A 27,097-nucleotide genomic window follows, 5' to 3' on the forward strand; every position below is an offset into this window, starting at 1 on the left:
TGTACAGTGCAGACACAGTATCCTTCRTACATCTTTTGAATCTGTCATCCTGCTCTAATGATTGATTTGGGAAGGYATAAATGTCTTATTTTAAAAATAAAGTGATCTTAGGTCCAAATAATTGTCTTCACAACAAGAAATAGAAGGGGGTTGGTTGTGRTGCCCACAAAGACATATGACACCAGTGCTTTTGCAGCACAAATTGTATGTGGGTGTGGGAAGGTGCCCATTTTTTAAACATGCTAACACACAGTGCCTTGCTGGGAAAAGGTGCTGATAAGTGCTGGCTGTTTTGTCYTTCACTCCAAAAATAAGGGCAAAGTGAAGCTATGCCATGAATTTCAAAGGAGCCAGGCTTTTGACCCAAAGTTSCTTCCCTTATCTGGGGCAACCCCTAATCCTTTAAAAGCAACAATAAAATGGACATCTCTTGCATTTTTTTTAAACCTCACAGTCTTGCACCTTCACTTGCTTCATCTGCAAGCTGTCTGGCTTAGCAGGAAAACAAGAGAATCCTTAATGTTTCCTTCCCAACAAAGGGACTTGTCCTTTACCTCACAGGAARCTCCATGGGAATTGCCACAATCCATAAACTTGAGTAAAACCAAAAAAAGTGTTTGGTAAGGAGATTTTGTTTTTCCTCTCTGTTGGGTCTTCCCCCCCAGCCTTTTCAACTGTTTGGGATAAATATGCAAAATTATGCACCTTATAGTGTCTGAAGGCTGCWTTCATGTTCATTGTAAAGCATTTGACTAGCTGAATGAAGGTTGCTGTGAAATGYTTCTGCAAGGAGTATCTCAGTGCAGGGAAGCTGAAACCAAACTGCACATTKATGAGGCTTCATGAGAGTAGGGCTTGCACAACCATCTAGGCAGGAAAGAGCCACCCTCCAGTGACTCCTCAGGCACAGGCCAACTGCTGAGCAGCTGTTAGCCAGGCATACAGCAAGAAAAGAAGATATTCATAGCAAGAAWAAAAGAATTAAGAAAGTAACCTGCCTGGGGACACTTGTGAACTGAAATTACATTCCAGTCATGACCTACATTTGGGTCTTCAATGACAACAGGCCACACTTAGCTTCTGTGATGATGCTGGAGGCTGGGTCTGGACCTGGYAGGCAGAGGTCATGGGCTGTGCCTGGCTGGCAAAGGGACCAATGAGCCACAAATAAGTAATGGTTGTTCTCATTCACTCAWCTCCATCTTTGAACAATTTTGAGCAAATAACTGAAAAAGGTAAATTATTCATATGGACCTATTTTAAGCTCAGAGCCACGCAGGCACCTGCTTTAACTAGAATGGGAATTGTGCCTGTGCTGCTGAGAGCAGAATTTGACTTTTACTTTAATTGATGCAATTGTAAGATGTAATTCAAGGCAAATCACCTATAGAAAGCCCCAGAGTGAAAGTAGCATTCAAGTCATAGTGTATAAACAGCTGGGGGTGGGAGCACAGCAATAACTCTGATATTGAAGCACAGAAGCAAAAATCCAGTGCAATAAATAACTCTGATCTTACCTCCTACTAATAAGTAGCTATTTGGGAATAGAGTTTTGGCTTGCATAAGAGCTCTAGCATGGCCGGCGTGGAAGAGGTCAAATATCCCATCTGCATACACTCTGACAGGTCTGTCAGCTGTGGAGAAAGAAACACAACAATGATTTTTCAGACCMCAAACCAGTTGCACTTAATTCTACCGGATGGCTTTTTGTTCCCAGGTCAGATGATTGCAGAGATTTACTCCAGTTCTGATATTCAAAAGCACCACAGGTGAACCTGCAGTGTTTTATACTGCACATTACTTGTTCTTTGTATTCTCTGCTGTTTTCTCTCAGACTTACCCTATTCATTATCATCCCCATATTCTAATTTAGCAAAAATGTCATCTTCCTGCCTCATTCAGAGTTCCACCATATGTCTTGTTCTTTTCTCTCTGCCTTTCTAATCAGTTATGCCTTATGGATTTTTTCCCATCATCTCCCTTTCCCTCCCCTCTTGCCTTGACTTGCTTTTTTCCACAGCTTACTGCTGTAAAAACGTCTTGCCTATGTCCTCTATGTAAACCTTTCACTTCACTTTTTCCAGACYTTCCCCAAGTTCTTCTCTCTAATGAGCCTGTAACTTCTTTTTCTCTTGCTATCCCCTTTATAACTCTTTCTGTRCAGCACCTTAAGCAGCAGCCTCCAGACTGAGAAAGCACTTCCCTTCTCAAATGACATGCTTTGCCATCTTAGCAAAAGCACAGTGGARATGAAAACAATAGAGCTCCAACCTCCATGGACTGTTTCAGAGACAGCAGAGAGATATCTCTGCAGTCAGGACATCCAAGGGTCCACAGAAGAACACTGTTCCTTGCWGAGCTGACTGGAAAGCTGCAGCTTGCTCTTGTAATGTGTATATACTTTAAAGGCTTATTTTAAATAAGTAAAATAAGTAAACAAAGGCTTTTTCAAAATAACCTCTTCAAATATAGGGGGGGGCTGAAGGATACATTTAAGACTTTATGTGAAATCATCCTGATCAGATGCCCAGATCAAGAAACTGGGAAATAAYCTTTAAGGTCACTGAAGGTTTGAAGCGACCAACATAAAAGAAGAGTTTTCCAGCACACAGAGGCAGTATGAGAAGAGAATCCAGAAGGCAGCTACTACATAACACAGTTTTCAGGCTGCCTGGAGTGGGCTGGCAAGCCTTCCTTCCAACAACATCTACAAAAACATCAAACTCTAACTTGAAATGTTTTCTCTTGTTTCTCTAACAGAACATAATGGCTCTGTAGCTGCTGGTTTCTTCTCCATTACCCGAGAGCACCAGACATCAGGCTTTTGCTTTAGAGTAGAAGGCACAAATAAACATTAACTGATGTCTGCAATGCTTACTTGTGCCTCTCTCCACATACCTGGTGTTCCTAGGCGGGCTTGTGCAATGGTTAACTTCTCATGGGGGGCTTGGCACTGACAGCTTGTTTCATCTGCAAATGGAGCAGGTGCTGTCAGAGTCTGGAAGGAGGAAAAAAAACAAAGAAAGTCAATTTAGTTTTACTACCAAGTAGTTATTGAAAAATATTTCAACGAGGCAGAATGCTGTAATCAGATTTCATGCTGGTTTGCTCTCTGGGGATTCTTGCTTTTTGGTCACCCCTGAGCACAATTCACACAAGGTAGAATGGGAGGAAAATAAATGCGTCACGTAACTTAATTTTTGTCTGTTAGAGAAGCTTGGTCATCTTTGAGGTGGGTGAAGGCACACAATTTTTCTGTTTGCAGAACAAAGTCAGGTTAGATGTGTGTGAGCAGCTTAACCCTTCATTTGGTCTCAGTGATTCCAAAGGCCCAAGATGAAAAATGTATTCTRTTACCTATAAATAACAGCTGGGAAAACTAACTAGGACTCAGAAAGCTGCAAATGAGCCACATCTTAACACGCACCCTTTCCTGCCACTGGCATCAGTACAGATAACAAGAAGTTGTTTTGTTGTGGTTTTAATCAGACTCTCCTATAATTTTGAGGAGCCATTCAAAATAAAGACAAGAATGCAACCTTAAGAACCATTTAAGGAGAGCTGACTGAGCTGCAACTCCTTTCTGGTCTGACACATTCTGTAATAGTACTAAAATACTCTAACTGTGMTCAGAGCACCACAAGGGTACTTGCTTTGAGGAGCTTATAACCTAAAGATGTATGAGACAGAGTGAGGATGTGTGAAGACTAACGTGGCATTATCTGTCAGGAAACTTGATTTCTGAAATTGTGTTTTCTGCCCATGCCTATGTAGGAAGTTATCAGCCCTCAGACCCTCAGATATTTATTATCTGCCATATGGTCTCATATGAAAAAAAAACCACGCTTATGCAGCTTTTGGCTTGAARTCTTTATGAAAACATAGCTGAGTTTTGGTTTGCTTTGTTTTTGAGATGAAGTGATGGTTGAGAATAGCCAAAGRAAATCTGTCCCTTTGCCTCCACAATGATTTAACTGGGAACTCATGGCTGTGGAGCTGTGGCTTGGTTGGGTGTTGACAGTGACCATTTGATGTACAGTTGTCACATCAGTTTGAGTACCCATGGTTGATTATAATAGAATATCTTTTTGCCTTTACAATGTTTTTTTGGTTTTTTTCAGATTTTTGATGCTAAATGATTAATCACTGAGCATTTGGCATTCTTTAGCATCCCTGTGACACTTTAGGACATGTCATAACTAATTGCTGTTGATCTCTGGGCTCACTGTTTTGTTGCATGAAAAGCTCAGAGGACTGCATTCATTTTGTTTACTGAAAGCAATGCAATTTTATGTAGGTTTCCTTTTTTCCTTCTGTTTCTCTTTCCTTTTTCCCCCCATACTCTCAAACATTAAAGGAAATCATCAACGTTAGCATCTTCATAATGAAAATCACAGCATCTCTACACAGACAAGGTTAAAAACAGAGAAACTATGACCAAGCCCAACTTTCTGTCAGGGTTTCATGGATGGGAACTGTTCATCAGGCCACCCACGCTGCACAGTGTAGAACATTGCACATAATCATACAGTGCCAGCTCTTTCCTTTATTTTCTAAATACTGTCTTTTTGCTTCTGGTTTTGCTATTGCTGGGTGCTAATCTGTCTTTTTATCTCCAAGCAAGGTCAAGTTACACAGCAGCCCATACAGCCTGGCTCCTGCTGAGATAAAGAGGAAGGCAGAAATGTTAAAACAATAATGSCTATGGTCTGAGGCCTGCAACTGGTAATCAGTTCCTAGCTTGGCAGAGGTTGTTTCCTTGGAGGTTATTTGAAGAAAATAGGCCTGGTTTGCAGGAAGACATCTCTTTTTCCCCCCAGGCAAACACTGTGGTGCTTTTCATCCATGTAACCACCTTTGCAACACTGAGATTTTTCTTTCAGTCTCTGCTCAATGGARAACAACCTCTATTAGCTTCCCATCGGTCCAGCTTTTATAGATGTTCATCATTAAAGCTCATTTTACAGATCAGGGCTGAGAACCAGACCTGTCAATATTCCCATTACTCTCTGACCTCTCAGTTACTGGATATGAAAATACATCAAATATAATAGATTAAAATCAGCCATATCTTGTCAAAGCCATACAGAGAAATGCATAAACACTATGCATGTGCTGACAGATCAAAGGAAATCTACTTCCAAAGCAATACTTCCAAATGACTACTCACTAATATTTTATCTGTCTTAGAAAAATTGTTGCTAAGAGTAACAAAAACATGAGTAAAATGAGACCATTTGGTTTATATATAAGCCCATAAGATAAAATATTTCAAGAAATTATTAAAACCCAGAAACAATTTATCAAATCTTTTCATTTTGTATATAATTGCTCATATTCTTTCCAGTTTCTTGACAGTAATAACTAGAATTGTGAGAAGACAGCAAGTCATTTATATAGCAGCTTTTTCATTTTGGTTAATCCAGTAAAGTACTTTTGAAACTTTGCTTAGTTTTGCCAATAATCAGATGTTTAGACAAAGACTTTGTATTTCTGACTTTCTCTGATGGATTTTTCCCTTCATCTCTGCCTTCCTTATATTCTAGGCATTTACATTTTGCAATTAGTCAAGCAAGTGAAATTAGCTTTGTATTTTGGACCAAGGTAAGCTCCTGAGACCTGTACCATCCTGCAGTAATGTGAGAGAAAGCTTATTACATGTCACATATGGAAGTCATTGTAATATTAGCACTTGTTAATGATATTTACTTCTGAAGATGATAAAAAGCTCTTGCAATAAGAGTCCTATTTCCTCCAAATTAAGACAGAGCATTCAGTAAAAAAAAGCTATGGGAGTAACTCATACCAAGTAAGAGCTGCATATTAGAAGCTGTTCATTCTATAAGAAGTTTAAATAAYGTTTTACTTGCTTTTTAGGAAATTTGCAAAAGAACTGAGTGATGTTCAGTAAACTTCAGGACATTAAAAGATGGAAGATAGATAATGGGGGTTTCCAGCAAGCACCTCACAGTTCCATTTGCACCAGCAATGTCTTTGTAACTCACAGATCTATCTAGTGAGACAGTAGCCCAGAGGAGACAGCTAATGGAAGGAGCTACTGCATTTTCTTTTTTTCTTTTTTTTTTTTTTTWATTCATGCAACTACACTACCTTCTTTCCTCCTCTTGATAAAGTTGTATTGTCATCTAAGATTTCACCATCAGAAAGGTCAATGAAATTTCAGTAACCTTGACCCAAACAGGAGAATTTATGAGCATTTAAGTTGTAATTGAATGTTACTGGTGGTTGTCTCCTGGTAAACTTTTCACAAACAGTTCCAATATTAATGCCAATATGAAAAAAGTTTAGTCTGTTCTCCCACAGTTCTGCTGACTCAGGGAGGTGGATGTAAACTAAAAATATGGCAAGCTAACCAATAACTTCAGCATTCTGTTTGCAAGCAATTATCTTAGTTGCTCTTTCTGGGCTTTATCTTCAATCAACTACACTTTGCTCATTTTTAGTATCAAGTCAGTAATGATGGAGTGCAAGGTGCAATTATGAATTGAAGATACTGCAGAAGAAAAGCAGCTTCCACTGCCTTTTCAAGAAAGCAGAATGATGTACGTATGTAGAGATTCATAGATTATGAAACTAGAACAACTATTATGTAATCTAGTCGAATACTCGCAAAAGGCCAAAGAATTTCATTACAAGATTCCTGCACGACAGCCATGACTTCTGACTGAACTGGAACACATTCTTTAGAAAACAAAATCCATCCTGGAGGTAGGACAGGCCCCAAGTCACGCAGAGTTCAAATGAAAGATTTGCTGATGAAGCACCTCAACCTCCATGAACACCAGCTGGAAGTGAAATGCAACCCTCAACAACTTCTCCACTGAGCCTGCTCCCCTGGCACAGATGGAAGCAGCACGGCGTGCCAGAGATCCAGGCAGGATGCACAAAGAGCAAACTGCAGCTAAGGCACCGTGCAGCCTGTAACCCGGGATGTTCTCCTGTCTGATGGCTTTCTTATAAACATGAAAGCATCAGATAGCTTGGCACTAGGGAAGGATATGCAGCATTCCAGAATAAAGCAGCTTGTGTCTCCTTCAAACAGGTACTGGCCACCACCTGCAGATGCCACTGTAAAGAACCAAACTGGTCATGGGACATTTACAATTCAATGCCCAGTGGCGAGTGCCTGCTGGCTGACAATTAATCCTGAAGACTGGCCATGGTCAACAGACCACTGCTCTAATGCCTCTGTGTTTTATCAATCAATTCAGTAACTGGAGATAACGTCAGCTCCTGTGTTTTGAATGTCTATTACACATTTCTTTTTACCTGTACGTTACTGTACAGAATCACAAAATCGTCGAAGTTGAAAGAGAGCTTTATGATCATCCCATCAACTGTCAAGGCAGCACTACCACTTCAACCCCTAWACCACATTACCCAGCACCAGATCCAGACACCTCCTGAACACCTGTGAGATGGTGACTCTACCACCTCCTTGGGCCATATATTCCATGTCTGACCACCCTAACAGTGGGAAAAAAAAAATTCTAACATCTAATCTGAAACTCTTTTGTCTCAACTTAAGGCCATTTCCTCTGTTCCTCTCACTGCAGGCACAGCAGAAGAGACCAGTCCCCTCCTCATTACACCCTCCTTTCAGGTAGTTGGAGACAGCAATGAGGTTCCCTCTTGAGCCTCCTCCTCTCAAGCCTACACAAACCCAGCTCCCTCAGCCATTCCTCACAGGACATGGTCCAGACCCTTCCCAACCCTTTTTCCCTTCTCCGGATACCCTCCAGCACCTCAGTATCTTTTTTGAAGTGTGGGGCACAGAACTGGACAGAACACGCAATGCATGGCCTCAGCAGTGCTAAAAGGGTGAAAAACACTGCCCTGATCCTGTGGGCCACACTATTGCTGACACAGGCCAGGATGCCACTGGCCCTCTTGGCCACCTGGGCACACACTGGCTCATGCTGAGCTGGCTGGTGACCAGCATCCCCAGGTTCCTTTCTGCTGTGCAGCTTTCAAGCAACTCCTCCCCAGTCCATAATGTGCTTGGGGTTGTTGTGACCCAAGTGCAGGACCCAGCAATTCCYCTTATTGAGCTCCTGCAGTTGTCCTCAGACCATTGATCAGTGTCCAGATCTCCCTGTAGATCCTTCCTACACTCAAGCAGATCAATACTCCCACCCTACTTAATGTCATCTGCAAATTCACCTCAGCACCTGATATACAGCTAAAAGAAACCAACTCTGCTCTAACACAGGCAAGGGTTAATCTTCTAAAGCAAATGGGTGAATTTGGCCCAGCACTCCATTTCTTCTTGTGCTTATAAAGGCACTTTACATTTATCAATTATTTCATGTCAGATGTAGGRCCATACATTTTGTATAAACCATTACTCAGAAACAGAGCTATGCAGAAGCAAAATAAAAACAAAACTTTTTTTYCTCCTGCACAGGAGACATGTACTCTGCAGTTTCTTCAGCTGTCAGCAGAAAAACCCTGGGAAGATCTTTTTTCCCATAGGGAGTGCAATGGGCAATTCTCTACAAGATCCCTGATTCATCCAGTGTCTTTCTCAAGAGGTTTTTACCTTACACTGTCTGTTTGTATGTGTGTAAAACAGGAAAGCAGATTACATGGAAACAAAGAACACATTGGGATAGACAGTTSTGGCTGTACTGAGTGYTTGTGCATGATTATGGATGTGTGGKTATACACTACATGTATTCTTGCCTGTGTAGTCAGTGTTTGCCTCCTAATTCTGTACTACTTCAGCTTCACATCCACACGTGTGCTGAGTTCTTTTTACATTTTATACTTATGTTATAATGCTGTCTGTGTTCCTGAGGAGGAAGCAGAGAATTTATTTACAATGTTTTTCCACTCCTTTTAAGAGATATGATACATGTCTTTGAAGTAATGACAAATAGCACAGTTTAAGAAATTGGTAATAGTCTCCTAATAAAAACTGTTTCCTAATATATCGTTGCATTTGCAAGCACAGAATGCAATATATAGAATGTAATGTTTTCTCCTTGTGTTTGTGTCATTTCTGATTCCTGAAAAAATATCTGCAGTTCTGGGTATCTGACAAATAAATATTGCAACATGTTTTTGCAGAAACTGTAGAATTTCAGAACGTATATAAACTGCATGTCCTCTGATGTAATAAAGGAAMATCTAAGCAGATTTTTCATGTCTATGGGCAATTTTTTAAGTGCAGCAATAACTGCTACATGTCCCCATGCACAAACCTCACTTGGCACRTTTTTATGGATTTGTGCTTTTATATAGTAGCCAACATTTACAAATATTAAAATTAAATCAGAGTAAAACCCAWACTTCTAAAGGGCCAAGTAAATATTTAGTCAAATAAAGTAATTTTGGGTTCCTTAAATGTAAGGCTATTTACGTATTTATTTATGCTTAATTCCACATTGAAGTAAACAGATGGCAGACCCCCTGTCATAATATCACGTGAGAGAGAAACAGATGCATGGAACACTTTTTAAACACAATAACCCCCCCTACATTAATCATTGATTCCTCTGATTAAAATTGCATATACCTTTCAGTGATAAAGGAAAGATGAATATGAAGTTCTATGAAAGTTCACGGAAATAAAATACTGAAATTACTCTAGAGGTTGCATCAGAACCTCTTAAAACATTCTCTGCAATCATGAAGGGAGTAAGGCATTCAGGGATGAAAATACAGGAATCCAAGGCATGCACATTTTCCTTGTAATGATTTCAGATTTTGTGTTTGAGTTCATTGCTTAACAGCAGCAACAAGGAAATTGTCTAAAYGAGCAGTGACTCCTTGAACCATTATACAGCTCCAGTGTATGAAAACAGTAAAGTGTTCTCCTCTACTCTTCAAAAAAAACCCCAGTATTTTCAAAATTTACTTGAATAATCTGGAAAAAAGATTGAATTCATGTACTCTCATTTCTTCTAAAACAATCAAGAAAATTAAGAAAATAGTTAAAGCAGCTGACACCTAAAATTATGTGAGATCTGTTATCTTCACTTATGGTAGTTTAAAAAGTATTGTAGATTCAGTGGCCCCAAGATATTTAACACCTAATTCCTATTGACCTGTAAAAGCCTGTAGCCTTTGATTCTGACAACACTGCAGAAGTAAATCTGGGCTTTGGAGCAGTGCTGGGATTGCAAGGGTRAATCTCAAACAGCCCTGACACTTGCAGTGCTTTGGCAGAACATGTTTTATCTGCCATATGGACAGGTTAAGTATTCAGCTAGTCTGTCCATGCAATGATGATGGAAAAAAGCCCCCAACAAACTAGTTGGGTACTTCCACACAGAGCCCCAATGCCACTTCCTCTACAAGAAATGACATCTGGCACCAGCTCCTGATGCCTGAGAACAGACATCCAAGGGCAGAATGGATGTCATACACCCTTAAACAGCTCAGTATTTCTGACATAGGACTGTTTAGGGCAGAGCAGACACAATAAAAAGTACTTACCGGCTTCTTTATGTCATCTTAAAGATAGATTCACTTTAAATTCATGAAAACTTAATTCCTGCCTTGCCCTCCACCCACCAACGTGCCCGTGACCACAGGCCAAACCAACCACATATCTGACTACTCCATCTCCTCCCCTGTAGTTCACCCCAGCTAACTCAGGTGGGTTTGTGCTCATCTGGTTTCTTAAATTAGACACTGTGATGGAAATGTATCTCTCATTGCCCTGCATTCCCTTAATTTACCTAAACCTAAGTTAGGCTCTGTCAGCTTTGAAAACAAGACATTGGTTCCCAGGTCCCAAGAGTACTTTACTATCCCAGATGTTTCCACTGATGCATGTGTTGRATGACAGAGACATGAAATTCAAGAAAAAGAAGCTCTCAGTGTGTTCAAGGGAAATATGAGACCAAGCAGTACATTTTGAAGTGTGTTTTCAATACGTTTCAATGTGTATTTAGGTTTGCTTTATCTGCAGCACTGTATTTAGGTTTGCTTTATCTGTCCTTATAAATTGCCATTGTTTTCTTTTATGAGAAATGTCACCTGGAATTGTCTTCCTGAACAAAGTGGGTTGAAATGCCTGTTTGTTTCTTTCAGGGTGAGGGTTGATAATCTTCCAAGGACACACCAATCTTTTAAGTAACTACACACATATGGGACCAAAGATAAACTCTTGATCCCAAGAGACATAAATAAGTCATAAAAAAAAGCAAATAATTTCACAAGCTTTTGTATTTCCTCTTTGGTATTCCCTGCTGTGGTATCTCTTAGTTAAACTAAGAGCTTGCCTTAACTTAGGAACCTTTTAAGTACTGACACATGCAGGCAAACCCTAAGGGCAGGATTCCCAGGCTGATATCCACAGCCTGGCAGCACTCTGCAGCTTACTGAAAGTYTTCCAGGGACAAATGCCATATCATGAATGTGTGGCACAATATGACCAGCAGTCACGTTTATCCCATTGAAAACAGTGAAGGTCCCCATGATCAAACCATGGATATCCTGATGCTTAAAAACAGGAATGGGACTGTGGCAGAAGAGAAGGTGGCCTAACACRGTAGTTTGGTACAGATGAGAAAAGGGATGAATGCAAAAGGATACAAACTAGGATTAAAAGAATTGTTATTTGTGTTTTTGGTTTTTTTTTTACTATAAAACTCCTAAAATCAGCACTATGGATAAAATCCGTGACTCTGATTGATTTGTTTCTCTGTTGTCCATGAGACAAAGATACGTGGATCACTCAGAGAGACATTTTCCTGGCATTATGATTCATGGTAGTTGAGAACATAAAGAAGGCAAAGATTAAGTCAGAGATGGAGCAGAGGAATTGACTGAGGCAACATAAATGCTCATTAATGCTCCAGCTGCTTAAGAAAATGCACAGTGTCTTGGGAAAAAATAATGGCAATTTATAATTACAACACTACTAGGCACTGGAAAACAGCATCAGGTTTCAATACACATTGAAACTTACCTRAGAATTGCCTTCAGTGTCCCCTATTGTCCTGATCTTTGAAGGACAAAGGCTCTTTAGTTCTAATGTGACAGTTCCTGACAAATTAGCAGACTTCAAAGCCTAAAATCAGAGGTCTAATGGCAGATATTAATTAAAAATATTCACAGTTTTAAGGCTTTAAAGAAATAATTCCTATTTTAATGAAAAGGACAACAGTTTCAGAAAAGAACAAACTCCTTTTCGTCTTCTAAAATTTGAGGTGATTCTGAAGCCACGTTTCTCAAAAAAAAAAGCTGCTTCCTACAACTTAGCCTATATTAAGAACCTGAAAGCCCAGATAATTAATTTCAGAGATATGTGAGAACCAATGAACAGCATTAAAAAGTCAACTATATATATGAAAGACTTGCCACCAATTATATTATTCTGAGGTACCAAAGCCATCTTTGAGGTATCATCCTGAGGTCCAAACAATATGAAAATGTTAACTGAGACACCCTCTTTCCTTTACACAAATAATCTAGGTGACAGAATAACTGGCCCACCCCTGTACATGCTGTCTGCAAAGGATGTACTGCTTTCAAAGACCAAGTACTGGAGATCTTAAAAGAGATCTGATAGGAACTTGATGTCCATGTTATTAGATGGTCTGACAATGGGTGATTCACTTAACTCTTTAGAACACCTGCATTTAATTTTTCTCACTTCAGACACCGCTTGACTACACTTGTTTGCCTCACTCCCTATGCTCTGAGTTCAGTGTATTGCATTATACTTCACTGTGCAACTCTTTTTTTTAGCCTGAAGATAAAACAACCTGATGACTGATGAGGTAGCACTTCACAAGGCCACATTTTCTACAAATATTTATTCAAAATGTCCCAATTGTCCATTATTGGTACTCAGGAAGATCTRAAACATCATAATGAATTCCTGTTTCATTCATGTACTCTAACTGTCACCTTAATTTCCACAGAAATGCTACTGGAATGCATGATACTGTAAATACTGGTATCATATTGTCACTTCTTTCTTTAAAATCTTTTAAAATGTCAGACTACACWGAGTAATATATTCAAACAGGTTGTTATATCTGAGCTTTTGACAGAGAAATCTTAGACAGCCTGTTCGAACACACTGCAGAAACTACACCTGAGCTAACTTTCCCYATTAAAACAGCTCCAAAAGCTTTCCATTAACAAATTAACAGCCTTCTTTAAAGCTGAATCTAATTATAACATGAGCATGAAGAAAACATTAATTTAGGTCAGTTCCAATGACTGTTGCTATTTCTTGTCATATCAGAACAATGTCTCAACTATAGTGTTGAATTTAATTACTGAAGTTTGATGTTTAAATATGTTTTAATTAGGACTGTGACTGAATTCTAGTGTKAAATGATCTAATTTCCAGTACTAAACTGTTGCATACATCATGCATTTTCACATCTTGACACGGCCTCCACAATTCTGTAATTGCATTTATGTATTGTAACTATTAACTTTCTACCACCTTGCCAATGGTGCATACCATGTCGGGGTAAGAAAAGGTGGGAATGATAACTGATTTAAATAAGAAGCAGGACAAATTCAAAATATTTTAAATGAGCACATGAAAAGAAACACAGCTCTCAGAATCTGAACTCCTAGGGTACAGCAGCCTTATAAAGTTGCCTACATGGTCTGAGGGAGTCAAGCAAAGAACCTCAGAGGAGTTATTTAGAGTAATCACTCTCCCGGCCCTCCCTCATTCTCCTGTGCCCCTCAAAATCGCAGCTCTCTGAGACTCTCTTCTTCCTTACACATCCTGAATCGAACGGGCAACTCCTCACCGGACTCTCAAAGCTGAGAAAAGCAGGATTTGCAACTCCTGGGCGCAGTAACCGGGCCGAGAGCCGGCCCGCAGGGTGACTGAGGAGCCCCGGCCATTCCYGGCGGGAGCGGCACCGGGAAAGCCTGGGACCGGCCATCGCTCCCCGCCGCCGGCTCCTTGGGGCTGCTCCTCTGCATCCACTACTGGAAACAGGCGGCTTTTTAGATGGTAACACGGCTTTGCCACCACACGCCTCCCGCCGCCGCTCCCGCCACCCGCACACATGCGGCAGCCGCGCCGGTGCCCGGGCGCGCCCAGACCCGTCGGGAGCGCGGGGGATCCGGGTTTTTAACGGGCGGACTAAGAATCCTGCCTGGCTGTCACGGCACTGCCCCAAGTTCCTGCACGGCCCAGCCCATCCCGGACAGCCTTCGCTCGCCTTTTCCCCGGCGTCGCACAAAGAGAACCGCCGTGAGGTGGCACCGGCCGCCCGGGGACTCCCTCCCTCGCYCCCGGCCCAGCGGCCCCGCAGCGCCCGGGGCGGCTCGAGCGGGCGGGCCGCGGCCGGGCCCGACTCACCAGGCGAGGCTGCGGGCAGGTGTGTTCCAGCTCCTCCATGGTGTCGGAGGGGGATTTGGGGATGCCTGTTCCTGACTCAGCACCGGCCGCACGCACTGGCATGGCCGCCGCCCGGGCCCGCCCGGCGCGGGGGGTCTCCCCGGGAGCCGCCCGGGGGCTCGGCCGCTCGCGTCGCCACGGCAACCGGCGGGCCCCGCCCCGCTCCGCGCGCGAGGGGCGGGYCCATCTCATTTGCATGCGGCCTCCTGGTTGGCTGCCGCTCCGCCGCGCCACCGCGCGCTGCCCACGGCGAGTCCGCGGGCGGGCCCCGCCCCCGCGAGTCACWGGAGCCCGGAATGGGCCGGGCTGGAGGGGACCGCGGCGGGCACCGGCTCCAACCTCCCTGCTCGAGCAGCGCCATCCCAGAGCACACGGCWCACCACTGCGTCCAGAAAGTTCTTGAACATCTCCAGGGAGGGAGACTGCACAACTTCTCTGGGCAATCTGTTCCAGTGACCGGTCACCTGCACAGCGAAGTTCTTCCTCACATTCAGGTGGAACTTCCTGTGCATCAGTTGTTGCCCGTTGTCTCTTGTCCTAAGCTTGGCAACCCCGAGAAAAGCCTCCAAAAGGCTCCATCTTCTTCAGATCCCCCCCTTTAGATATTTATACACATTGATGAGGTTCCCTCTCAGTCGTCTCTTGTAATGTCTGAACAGGCCAAATTCCCTCAGCTTTTCCTTGTTAGAGAGATGCTCCAGTCCCTTAATCCCATTTGTTGCCATCCACTGGACCCACTCCAGGATCTTCATGTCTCTCGTGTATACTGAGGAGCCCAGAACTGGACACAGCACTCCAGACTCATCTCACCATGGCTGAATGAAGGGGCAAGATCACCTCTCTCGAGCTGGCAGTGCTCCTCCTAATGCACCCCAGGATCCCATTGGGCCTCTTGGCCACAAGGGCGCTGCTGGTTCCAACCCCGAACCGTGTCCCGAGCACGGCAGGCGCGGKCAGTGCCGGGAGGCAGCGCCGCACCAGGAGCCCCAACGGCCTCGGCAGCTCCCTCCCGGCGACCCCGGGTGAAGTTTGCCCGGTTCTGAGTGAGMCGAAGGCGGGGAGTGCTGACCGGACAGCTCCCGCACGCCGCACCGCGATCCCGGGACAGCGCCTGCCGAGAGCCCGCACCGCCGGGCTACCGAAGAGCGACGGTCCGCTGCCCTCTCCGGGAAGGAGCACGGTGCTGGCAGTACCAAATTCTTGGTGCTAAAGAAACCAGATTGCTTTTTAGTGAAAGAAATTAKAGCAGTTTTGGCAAAAGCGCCGTTCTATTCTGCCCAGAGATGGATACAAGGACGTGGCTGTAATGGTAGCAGCTCTCTCTATATGCAGCAAAATGCTTCTATCACAGGCAAATTCAGAGTTCCCAGGTTCTTCACACGGAATCTGGCTGACACCTGCCCAGGACCCACGACTACATCTTCAGTTGTRCTGTACAGCTGCTTCAACACATACAGCTGTAGCTTCTACACTGCTGAAGTGAAAATACCACCCCTCTTACTCTTAAATACCATGAGAATATGACCAAAATAATATAAACCCCAAACTTTTTAGAACAGAGAGGCTCCATTGGCGATCGTTAACCTTGACAGAATCAAAAAAGTGGATTGCAGTAGTACTTAGCTTCAGTGAACACTGTCAGTGTTGTTTTTAAAAATCAGACTTCATCAAAGGACAAGAGCATCTAAGTCCATCCAGACCCGTGAGGAGTAACAAGAGAATTGTRCCTCAGTGTCTTTCCCCTCGAGAGCTGAATTTCAAATGTCTTTRTCTTTTGCACATCTTCAAAGAAAACCAAGCGTAATACAAAAATGTATGAGCTATGTGAAACGGAAAGGTGTAGGTAAGTAAATAAGAGGTGATCGGAAAGAACGTAAAAAGAAAAGAAAATATTGAAAGAATGAGTCAGAAGTTAAGAAAAAAAGGAAAATACATGTCAAAAGAGGTGATTAAGCAAGAAAAACAGGGAGCCAAACTATGAATCTCAGCTGAATCTTTTCCTTATAACTAAGTTCCTTCATCAGTGATTCTGCAAGAACTACTCACACATTATGGAAAGCATACTCAAGGGAAATGATTAAAGCATGATTAATGCAGCACTTGGCCTGAAATTTGTAGCTCATTTTCTTAGGAAAAATATTTGCAGGAGTGTTATGCTGTTAGAAGAATATTTGGACAGCAGAATGAGCAGTGCTAGGACTGCAGCAGCCAAAGGTAGCAGGCAGATTTTTTATAAATCCAACCACAGATGCCAGCTCGTCAGAGACCCATGCTGGTGTTTTAAAGGAGTAGCACCAAGTATGGACATACCCAGGGTCAGTGTCCAGCTCTCACTGACTACATAGGTGCAGGAAAAAAGAGATGAAGGAGAATTGGACTTTCTTGAAGTTGGTGATCACCAATACACTGGAAATGTAAATTCCCTTTCCTTCTATTTCTTTTGAGTATGAAAGGCCAAATTTCATCTTTGCTTTCATGCTGAGAGTGTGCTATTGACTTTAGGTGCATTTTGATTCATMTTCTCTACAGATAAGGTTTTCCATATACATGTAACGTTTACAGAATGATGTCTCTCTTGTAGTATTGTTATCACCTATCTAAGCTGGGCCAGAATTTCAAAGTGGAAGTGGAATACTTTTTGTGCTGCTTATTTCATTTCCACCTCTGGTAAATACTTTATGTATTCTGTCCTTCTGTTTGAAGAGCATGATAAAAAAAATGCCTCGTACATCACTACAAAAGAGAGGAAGTTGAAATAATGGCAGAGAGAAGGATGTGGGGTCTGTCATGTCTATCCAAATGGAATTTGTCTGATTATCTTAGTCAACATATTGGATATCTTGAACAAGGTATCTTAAAATGCATCTTCTTCTTGGAGCTAAATTAGCTTTCAAAAGGCTGGAGTGTGTCTTCTTCACTCTCTAAAATAAATAAATACAAATTATGTTTGATTGGAAAAGCTCAACAGATGGTCTTCTGTGAATCCTTACAAGYCAGACAGCTTTTAAAAGAACAGTGGAGCAAGTCATGGGTGCGGAGGTTCATGCATCTAATTTCTTTTCTGTAATCACTATCCTGTGCCTGATCATGGTCTCCTGGGCAGCCTCCTGCCATTTCTTCACAAGTAACAGGGACACATTACCATGGCCTTTAATAACCAAACCCTTTGCAATAACTGCTTGGGTTGAATAGACATCTGATGCAYAAAAATCTTGTCCCATGGTGTATAAATTACAGGCAAACAAGTCAGGAAACCATTATCCCAAACCTTCTAATTTCAAGGTCTGAACTGAATAGGCACCAAACAGGAAAAAACCTCAGTTGTTAGGAAGGTTCCACCTGACACATAGAGGTTTGGGGTTTTTTTTATATAAAACTTCAGTTCTCAAACTGCAACCATTAATTCTCAAAGTATGAAAAAGATTTWAAAAATATGTTTAGATGTTACATTTAAATACTCTCAATTCTCAAACTGAAAAATTAGGATCCCTCTCTAAGCCTGATGGATCTCAAGCACCACTTAGTASAGCGGAAAATATCTAAATAGTCTTTGCCCGAGACAAATTGCAAAAGTCTTCTGACCTATAATTTAGACCTAATGAAGAGAAGCAGACCCTCACATAATTTCTGTTCAAAAGTTATCGGGAAACTATGAAAAAAAATGGTGTGGTGAAACAGCCTTTGATTTCAAAGCCAAACATCTACAAGAAAACATAATAGAATAAATTATTGAAGATTCAGCTAAARAGCTTCAATAAATTTTGCATCAATAGATATATTTTGGATACTGAAGGTTTTAAGCACAAGACTTCATAAGGTCAACTGCAAGACTTTGTAAGATGAAGGAAGGTTTATGTCTGGAGCAGATTTGTTTAAATACTATATTTCCATGTGTGTACCTATGTATGCATGAATCTCTATTTATTTATCTATCAATGTCATGTGAATTCTAGACATGATACAATTAATAATCAAAATAGCTGAAAAAGATAACATTGCTGAGGTGATTAGTTAGTTAAATCATATATTTTTAGACTGAGATTTATGGTAGATTTTTTTCCCCTCCGGTGTCAGTTGGGAAAAAAGGTAGAGGATGAAAGGTATGAAGTTAAGTTATACCCTCCAGGTTTTTATTGCCTCCCACATCAATCACTTTGCTTATTCCATGTAATGGTGGCTGATACTGTAGCTTTAATTAATTTTTAAGATGCAGATCATCATTCCAGTGGAATGCACAGTGCTTATAAACTATCCTCTTTGTCAGAATAAATACAAAGTACTTACTATTTATGAAATAGTCTTACAAAATGTATGCAGATTAAATCCACTAAATTTTTCTATATGCAATGGCAGTCCATAAATTATGAAAAGCAAAACCATGGGATTTGGTACAGTGTGATTTTATAGTGAAGATGTGAATGTTTAATAAAATCTATGTTCTCAGGACACTTGTATAGAATCAAATTAGTCACCCTTTATGCAAGAATTTAACTAAAAATGTCATGTTAATTCTGACATGGTTTACACATAAATTATCTGAAATACACAAATTCTTGAAAATAGTGGCCTTTGGTGATGCCATTCACCTGTGCTTTGTGGCACTGTTTTGAATAAACTGAGTTAACCATTTTTGGGCAGGCTCTTTGTGTTCTTGCTCTTTCATGAACTACTTTTATAAGCACTTCCAAAGAAAATGGTGAGAAATCATGGTTAGGTTTTGACCAAGAGGGTATCTGTCTTAATTTCATTCTTCCAGAGTTAGAAAGATGGCTGTTTAGTGTGGGAAGTGTTAAGTTTGTGTGTCCCGCTATTAAATTGTCCTTGCTAATTTTAATAATCAAGCTTTTACTTACAGAGTAAATGTTGCTTGGGAAGGTTGAGGGATTTTCAGCAGTGGAACTTTCCTGATGGATGCTCAGAGATTGGGAAGCACTTAGATTAGCTAACCATTATTGGTTCTTCCCTCCCAGAACCCAAAGTATCTATTTAATACATCCTTAACATTGTTCACTCCTGCCAGAAAGTATTTCTGAATGTCTAATATGAACCTCCATTGCTGCAAACTACTGCCACTGCTTGCTTTTTCCACTGGACACAGACAATGGACTTACTCTCCTTTGCTTTTGTATGACTACTGTGGTTAAGATTTTGAAACAATAGTTTGAGGATTTGGAGTAGGGAGCTGACATTCAGCAGACAGGCAGGTATTTTTGTCACATCTCATGACTTTTCTAGATTAAACTGCCCCAGTTGCAATAATTTCTCATAGGTCACATGTTGTAATCTTTTATCACCCTCCCTGCTCCATTTTGGGTTCTCTGTAGATTTCTTACAGAGTGGTGCAAACTTAGGACTACAGCTGCAACTTTACTGCTACCAAGAAATGCAATGCTGAATGCTGCAGATCTGTCTACTTTATAGATCTCAGTATAAAATTTGTCTAAATGATTCATATTCTCTGCCATCCTTCTTATTGTTAGAGATAAAATATAATTTAAGAAAAATCTCTTTACTATTTAAACAGTGTGGTTATCCCTCCTATCCCTTTTTCTCTTCTGGCTTTCCAGATAAGCACTTCAATCTCCTTAAATCCACACAAAGCTAAGACTACCTTCCTTGAACATATTTGTATTGCACTCACTTTTATCCATTTTCAATCTCTCTGGTGCCTCCTTTTTCCACCAGCTCAATTTCAAACTTCTTAGACTGATCATCAGTATTTGGTCACACTATCTTTTCCAGAATTACAGGTCCACAATACTTTTTCTCTCTCCACTGTTCCTGTCAACCTTTATCTTTCCATTTGTCAATGTTTCATGCAAGTGCCTTCACAGTTTTTTTCCCATACTATTCCAAATGCAAGCCTGCCAAGTGAAACATAAAAAATCATACTTTTAACTGCATTTGAGTAATTGTTTGGGGTTCACTTCAATGTTTAATAACTGGAGATTCTCATAATCTGGGTAAAGACACACACTTTATTTAAAACAAAACAYCTACTTTATGCACTGTAAAATTACYATCTGGGAGCTAGTTATTTTAYTAGTTATTATCTGAATGCCTCTTCTTGTAACAGCTTCTTCCATTTTACCTAAACTAAAGCAGATCAAGTACCAAACCAAATTGGAAAAACCTTTTCTCTCAGGTTTACAGTTACTTTCCTGCTAGTGTMCACAGGAAGAATCAAAAGCTGGACTTGAAAGGAATGAAAATTTTGTGACTTATCAATGTTGGAAAGCGAGATGCCACTGTGTCACAGTGGTACAGTGACACACAAGGAGACACCATCACCAGACCTGATCTGATTTGTGTGTTTATCTTGCCTGTGGTGATAAAGCAGGCCCAAAATCTTGTATGATGATCTGGACTCTCGGCTGGGCCTGCTTGGGTCTGTGGGATGTAGCTCTGGGTGTCAAGCTCCCACTCACCCCCAGCCATATCATGTCATTGTCTCCTTGTCCTTATGGAGCATCTGCCCCTTGCTGCACCCTATGGGCTTCCTAAATCCTGAGTTGAGCAGCGGGGCCCAGCCTATGGCTGTGTGGGATCTTCTCATGCAGTTCCTCCTCATCAGCCTGACTGAGCTTTGGTGTCCTCGTTGTACTGGCCCCTGTCCAGTCCCAGTTCCTGAGGGAGCTTCTTCCCAGAGTCCACCAGGCAGCCCCTTAGGGTGATCTATAGGGTTTTGACCACCCTCTAGTTCCATCTGCTGTGGCCCCTTCCCGGGCCATTGTCCCTGCCCTGGCTGAGTATCCATAAAGTTATCCACTGGCAGCCCACACCAACTAAATCCCTCTCCCCGTTCTGAGCTCTCAGGTGTGAGGACACACCTTATTTGTGGGGAATGGGAGTGGCTGCCGAGGCTGTGAGGCACTGGCAGTCCTGACCAAGCCTCACCTGGATCTCCTGCCCTCTGCTCRTGGGCTCTGATTTCTGGCCTGTGCTGTTGGCCCTTGCTGGAGCTGARCTGTAGGAGCATTGGTCCAGCTCAGCCCCAGCCATGCCCCTGGACTTGTTCAGTGATTCCCCAGTGGAAGTGTTCAAGTCCAGACTGGATGGGGCTTTGAGCAATCTAGTTTAGTGGAAGGTGTCCCTGCCTGTGACACAAAGRTTGGAACAAGATGACCTTTAAGGTTCCTTCAAACCTAGACTACTCTACAACTTGCCTGATGATCACTGGGCTGCGTTTTACCCAGKTTACCATCACCAGACCTGACCTGAGTCGTGTTTGTGGTTTGTTTTGAGACCAGACTCAGCACCATGGACTTGTCCTGGCTGCTTTTGACTCCCATCTCCAGGTTGCCTTGCTCACAGTCCTCAGGCTGGGGGAAAAGGCCCCAGCTGTCCCACCAAGCTCCCCTACTACAGGGAGCACTTGGCCCTTGTTGCTTCCCCACAGTGTGAGCACAGCAGTCCCCAGCAACAGAGTTGTTAGGATTATAAGACTTTGTACAGAAGATGTCTCATGATGCTGTMCTCCTTTCTGCAAAAGGGATGTGAGACAGTGAACACTGAGAGTATTCACCCATTTAGCACATTTGATCTTCAGCCAGGTCTTGAAATCTAACAGCCTCTCTGCAATAATATTCTGCTTATACATTARTTGTTCATTTTTGTGCAATTGTAAAGAGAGAGGGCTGAAAGTAGTTAAAACAGAGACTTTCATGCTGCGGCAATAGCTGTACGCTCTTGAATACCACTGGCATCAGACTTAATTCTTAGACATTATAATTATGTGAGGGCTCATTTTCTGTGAGTTTGCTCTCACTTGTCTTCCCTATTTAAAGTAAATTATAATATTTTGTACTTTTCTTCTAGGCTTGAATAGGAATATTGTATTAGGCAAGCAGGTGATGAGATTCCRCTCTCTGTTCCAGTTAGTGTAATTCCACTAATTCTGGTCCAGTTACTAGGATTTGCTGTAATTTAACTGCAATCAGAATTGAATTGTGTTTGTTTAAGAAAGAAAATAAGTATCTCTGAATGTTCATTCCATAAGCTTTTTTTTTGTGTCGTAATGGAAATTAGCATGTGTTCTTTTTCTATTTTACCTTTTTATTTCAGAGGCCTAACATCCTAATAACAACTTTATTCTCTTCATCCTGATGTTAGCAGGTAACTCAGGCAGGAAATTAAAAAGAGCTATACAGTGAAAAAAAAGCATTTAGAGGCCTGGTAAGCAAGGAATTTACCCTTYAACATAAATGTCTGCATTATCATTATTGATAAACAAAACCAGAAGCATTTATTTTTTCACACTTCTGTCAGTTAACTATATGTGAAGAGTTTTGAGAGCAAAGATTTTTTGTAAAGTAATAATTTGAGATTTCTTTTGTTTTTAATTTATGAAATCTTGTSCTTCTTTAGTTTAGCTCCCCAAACAGTTAAATAATTCAGGTTGAAAAGTSACATGAATAGTACAGTTTAGTAAGCAGCTGCAGAAGTGGTTAGAGGTACATGAAATTAGATGGAAAAACTTTAAGTTAATTTAGTGATAATGTGCATTAATTCATACCAACGTAAGGATTAAAAGTAAGATAATTAAATACTCCATGTTTGTAGGAAACATACACATAGAATATATACACTCATATCTTGAGTACAATTCTCCACAAAGACAGTCTGTACTTAACCATATAATAATGTTTAAGCATTTTGAGGTAGACATAGTATGGTGAATTTGCTATCTTGCTGTCATTCATGATTTACTGGCATTGTTTTTATACCACCACTCTTAGTTTCAACAGATTCTTTTCCATCCTCAAAACAATTACCAACCATAAACTTAATGTGTAAGGTCTGAATCTTAAGAGTTTTAACTTTTTGTCCTATTGCTTTTTGCAGCAGAGCAAACATTATAATGAAGACAAAAAAATCCTCAACACAGTTATTATTTTGCCCATTTATCTTAGTTTTGATGCTATACTCCATTTGTACATTCCTATGTCAATAKAAACTAATGTTTATATTATCTTGGAACGCCTGCAATGAGTTTAYAGTATTTAGTATTAATAACTTACTTATTTAAATTACAGCTCTGAAAAAACAAAACAGAAAACACACCTTTGTCACCTTTTGTTGAAATCTGGGAGCTTCATGAGCTTCTTCTTCTTCTGTACTGTGTTTTTGGCTGCCTACCATCTTCGTTACTGTGCTTGTCTGGCACTTTTCTCTGTAGCTGTCACACTTGTCTTGAGGGAATCTTGTTGGGTGTGAAGCACCAGCAGAATTCCCACTCCTTGCTCTTAAAAGACAATTAAGCCAACGTCATGCCAAATTGTTCTTGTATGATTGTCCTGAGGGAGGTTAAAGATCAGCTCAAAGTAATCTGCTGTGAAAAAGCCTTCAGCAGAGGAAGTCCCAAATATTGCTGGGTTATTTTTCCTTCCCAAAGYAAAGCCCATCCCTCACTCCCCCACCTTTTTTTATTTTTTTTCCCCTGCAGCATTTAAATATGCTTGCTATGCTGTGCTGTGGGAAACAGATGCATTCTTGTTGTGGTAAGAGATGAATGTCAGGATTGAACTAGCCCCCATGAAGAAGTCTTTTGTTTGATCTGTGCTGTCCCACAGTGGAGCTATGGCAACAACTTCAGTTTGGGAAATTAACGGTGTCACTGTGTACTGGCTCAAATCACGGCATCACCTGAATAACAAACATACCACTGTTTATGTGACAGCTGAAAAAGACTATTGTTTAATTTTAAGCATTAAAATGCAGTCAATTAAAAATCCAAAGCACGTGAAAGCTAGGTTATATGTGAAACACAGTAGCATTATTTTTATTCAAACTGAAGAATTTAGAGGTATTGTTATTTTATAAATGTTTATGTATTGTAGTTTAAAAATCTGACATCCTACATCATGCTTGGTTATGTGATCTTGTTTTGTGCACGTTTAAAAAAAGAAGTAAAGCAAACAGTGGCACACTGCACCCAAGGAGAGGCTGTCTGTAGGTGTYGTGGTTAAACCTGGCAGGCAGCTAAACACCACACAGCCACTCACTCACTCTCCCACATGCTCCCTGAGTGGGATGCTGGAGAGAATTGGGGGAAAAAAAACCCAAAGTAAAATATGGGGGTTGAGACAAAAACAGTTTAAGAGGAGAGAAGAGGAAAAGAAGAACAATAATTTGAATACAAAAAGTAAGTGATGCACACTGTGTAATTGGTTACCATTAACTGACTGATGCTCAGACAGTTCCTGAGCTGTGGCCTCTGGCCAGTTTCCCCCCCAGTTTATACACTAGGCACAACATTTTATGGTATGGAATATCAGCTGGGGTCAGTGGTCCTGGCTGTGTCCCCTCTCAGCTCCTCTCTGGCAGGGTGGTGAGAAGCTGAAAAGCCCTTGACTYTGTGCAAACACTGTTCAGCWACAACCAAAACATCAGTGTGTTATCAGCATTATTATTTCCAGAATCCAAAACACAGCCCTGTACCAGTTACTAGGAAGAAAATGAACTCTATCCCAATGGAAACCAGGACAGTACATTAGACAAGCATTCTTCCTATAGCTGTCAGTGTTTCCAAGGTGCAGGTTTGCTACAGCTAGGCTGACCTATGAACTATCTACTGCAGAGAGGGGGGATCTCATTCTCCCTGGGAATGGGCATTATGGCTGTCGGGGTGTCCAGCCTCTTTTAGTACCAGGGAGCTGCCACAGGGTAATTTTTCTGCCTCCACCTAAGWCTATGTCCAGCAGTGGGATAATGTTGTACTAGCACCTGGGTATTTTAAGTTGGGAGRATTGGAAGGTTTTTAAATTTCTCTCTTACSAATRCAAAGGAGCACTGATGAASAAGGAAGGAAAATAATTTTCATTTTCAGAAACATAAAAATTCTTTCCTCTAGACAGTTGAAAACAATCAGTATATTCAGACCAAACACTACTAGTTCACGTTTCTGAAACAGCATATCATCCCTAAGGAGAGAGCCCTGTGGTGCCACCTGCTTTTGCAAGAAGCTRGAGTCAGTGCCTGCATATTTTCATGAGCAGYAAATGCTTCTCCACAAAATTCTGCAAACAAAGGTGGTAGATTTTTGAGTAAYGACTGGCCAGCACTGATGTTTTTAGACAAAAGATTGAGGTTAATTTGTGGTGAAACAACACAAACCCAATCAGTTTCCCTGGTTTTCTGAATGCACACACAGACAGACCTAAACTGTTTTAGATTTAGGACTTGTAAAGCTTCAGTTGTCTTAACTGAAGCTTTTAAAACCTCTTCCCATCTATGCTGAAATACATCCTTTTCTGGACACAGTTCTTRCTCCTCTGCTGAAGGCTGCTGTGYAARTACTCTTGACAMATTTGAGTGAAGGTACCTCTGTAGMATCAAAATGRAGAGAAYGTAYCACACCTCCCCACCCTGACCAARTCAGGGGTATGCAAGGACAAAGGAGCCTTGAGGTATCAGAAATTCCCCATTTCTAGCAAACAAGAAAATAAAAAGGAAAAGGAGTTTGGAAAATAGGAGGGCATCCATTATAGTATATATATACACTACGTGTGCATATAACTATATGAAATATATTTATACTAAATACACAGACACACACATATATATATGTGTATATACACATATATATATACGCATGTATATGTATATATATGCATGTGTGTGTATATACATATATATATGTATATAAACTATTTGTCACTAAGCTGGCCAGCCACTACCTGTCTCTGAACAGACTCTAGGGAGTAATTTACTGAAGGAGTTCCTGAAACTTATGACAGAACATAATGCCTACTTTAAATATGCAAAAAGACCATTGCTCCTATGTAATGTAGTCTTGTCAGGATCAGTACTCGACCTTCAGTCGCTACATGCCGATGGAAACCGGGTAGGAAATGCCCATTTCTCCCCGCAGGGACTGATTGATCGCTGACAGCGTTGTTGCAGGTGGTCCTTCACCCTCACGCTTCAGCCTGGCTCCAGCTTTTATCCCACTGGAATCAACCACCGCCTACTCCCARCTCAGAAGATGTATTTTATACATGACATTTCGCCATGATATTTTCATGAGAAGGCACTTAAACATGGCTTTGACCCAACTGCGGCACCGGACCGGTACGGAGTACGGGCCCCTGCAGCAGATGGAGCCCCGCTCAGATCCTTCAGACGCAAACTCGCGGGATACCGCGGGTCTTTGGGAAGGAACAACTCCCTGCAAAGCCGCGGCCGCAGCAGCGGGGCTGGGTGGCGGCCCGGCGGTGCAGGCCTCGGGCAGCAAGCGGCTGGGCCTGGCTCCGGGCCCGCTCCCGCTCCGGGCCCCGCAGGCGGCGTGAGGCGATCGGGCTGGGCCGGGCTGGGCGGGGCCTTCCCGCGCTCCCCCCGCCCCCGGGGCGGCCCCGCCCCCCGCGCCCGCTGATTGGACGCGGCCCCCGCGGCGGCGCGCGGAGCTCCTGTCTCGCGCCACTTTCGGGAGCCTTTGGCGCGAGCGCCATGGCCGACAGCGGCGCTCGGGGCCGGGACGGTGAGATCGGGGGGGCGGCCGGGGCCCCTGTCCTTGTCCTCCTGCTTTTCCCCGTCCCTCGTAGGCGCTGCCGTTTCGCTGTCAGGCGGGGGGAACCGGGGCAGCGGCGCTGGCGGCAGGGAGGGCGAGCGCGCGCGCACCGGGCGCGGGAGCGCGCGTGCGCGGCGGGCGGTGGCGGTGAGGGCGGACAGCGCTGAGCGCGGGTCCCGCGTCCCTCACGGGGGGCTCAGCGAGGCCGCGTCCCTCACGGGGGGCTCGGCGGG

General features: G+C 42.2%; 2 protein-coding genes across 5 annotated transcripts in view; one reads left to right on the top strand and one right to left on the bottom strand.

Moving 5' to 3' along the window:
* PCYT1B (phosphate cytidylyltransferase 1B, choline) overlaps window positions 1-14,502 on the bottom strand; it is a 29,114-nt gene extending 14,612 nt beyond the window's left edge. For both annotated transcript variants that reach the window (XM_057375487.1, XM_057375488.1), the window contains exons 1-3: window positions 14,318-14,502; window positions 2,899-2,998; window positions 1,518-1,634 (exon numbers count right to left, since the gene is read on the bottom strand). In XM_057375487.1, the coding sequence (XP_057231470.1) occupies window positions 1,518-1,634; window positions 2,899-2,998; window positions 14,318-14,419 (319 nt within the window). In that variant the 5' untranslated portion in view covers window positions 14,420-14,502. The remainder of the gene's footprint in view (window positions 1-1,517; window positions 1,635-2,898; window positions 2,999-14,317) is intronic.
* A 12,247-nt stretch (window positions 14,503-26,749) lies between these two features.
* POLA1 (DNA polymerase alpha 1, catalytic subunit) overlaps window positions 26,750-27,097 on the top strand; it is a 179,345-nt gene continuing 178,997 nt past the window's right edge. For all 3 annotated transcript variants that reach the window (XM_057375475.1, XM_057375476.1, XM_057375477.1), the window contains exon 1: window positions 26,750-26,834. In XM_057375475.1, the coding sequence (XP_057231458.1) occupies window positions 26,804-26,834 (31 nt within the window). In that variant the 5' untranslated portion in view covers window positions 26,750-26,803. The remainder of the gene's footprint in view (window positions 26,835-27,097) is intronic.

The sequence above is a fragment of the Malurus melanocephalus genome, unplaced genomic scaffold, assembly GCF_030028575.1.
Source record: "Malurus melanocephalus ecotype Western Australia unplaced genomic scaffold, MMel_1.1 scaffold_250, whole genome shotgun sequence".
NCBI classification, from domain to species: Eukaryota; Metazoa; Chordata; class Aves; order Passeriformes; family Maluridae; genus Malurus; species Malurus melanocephalus.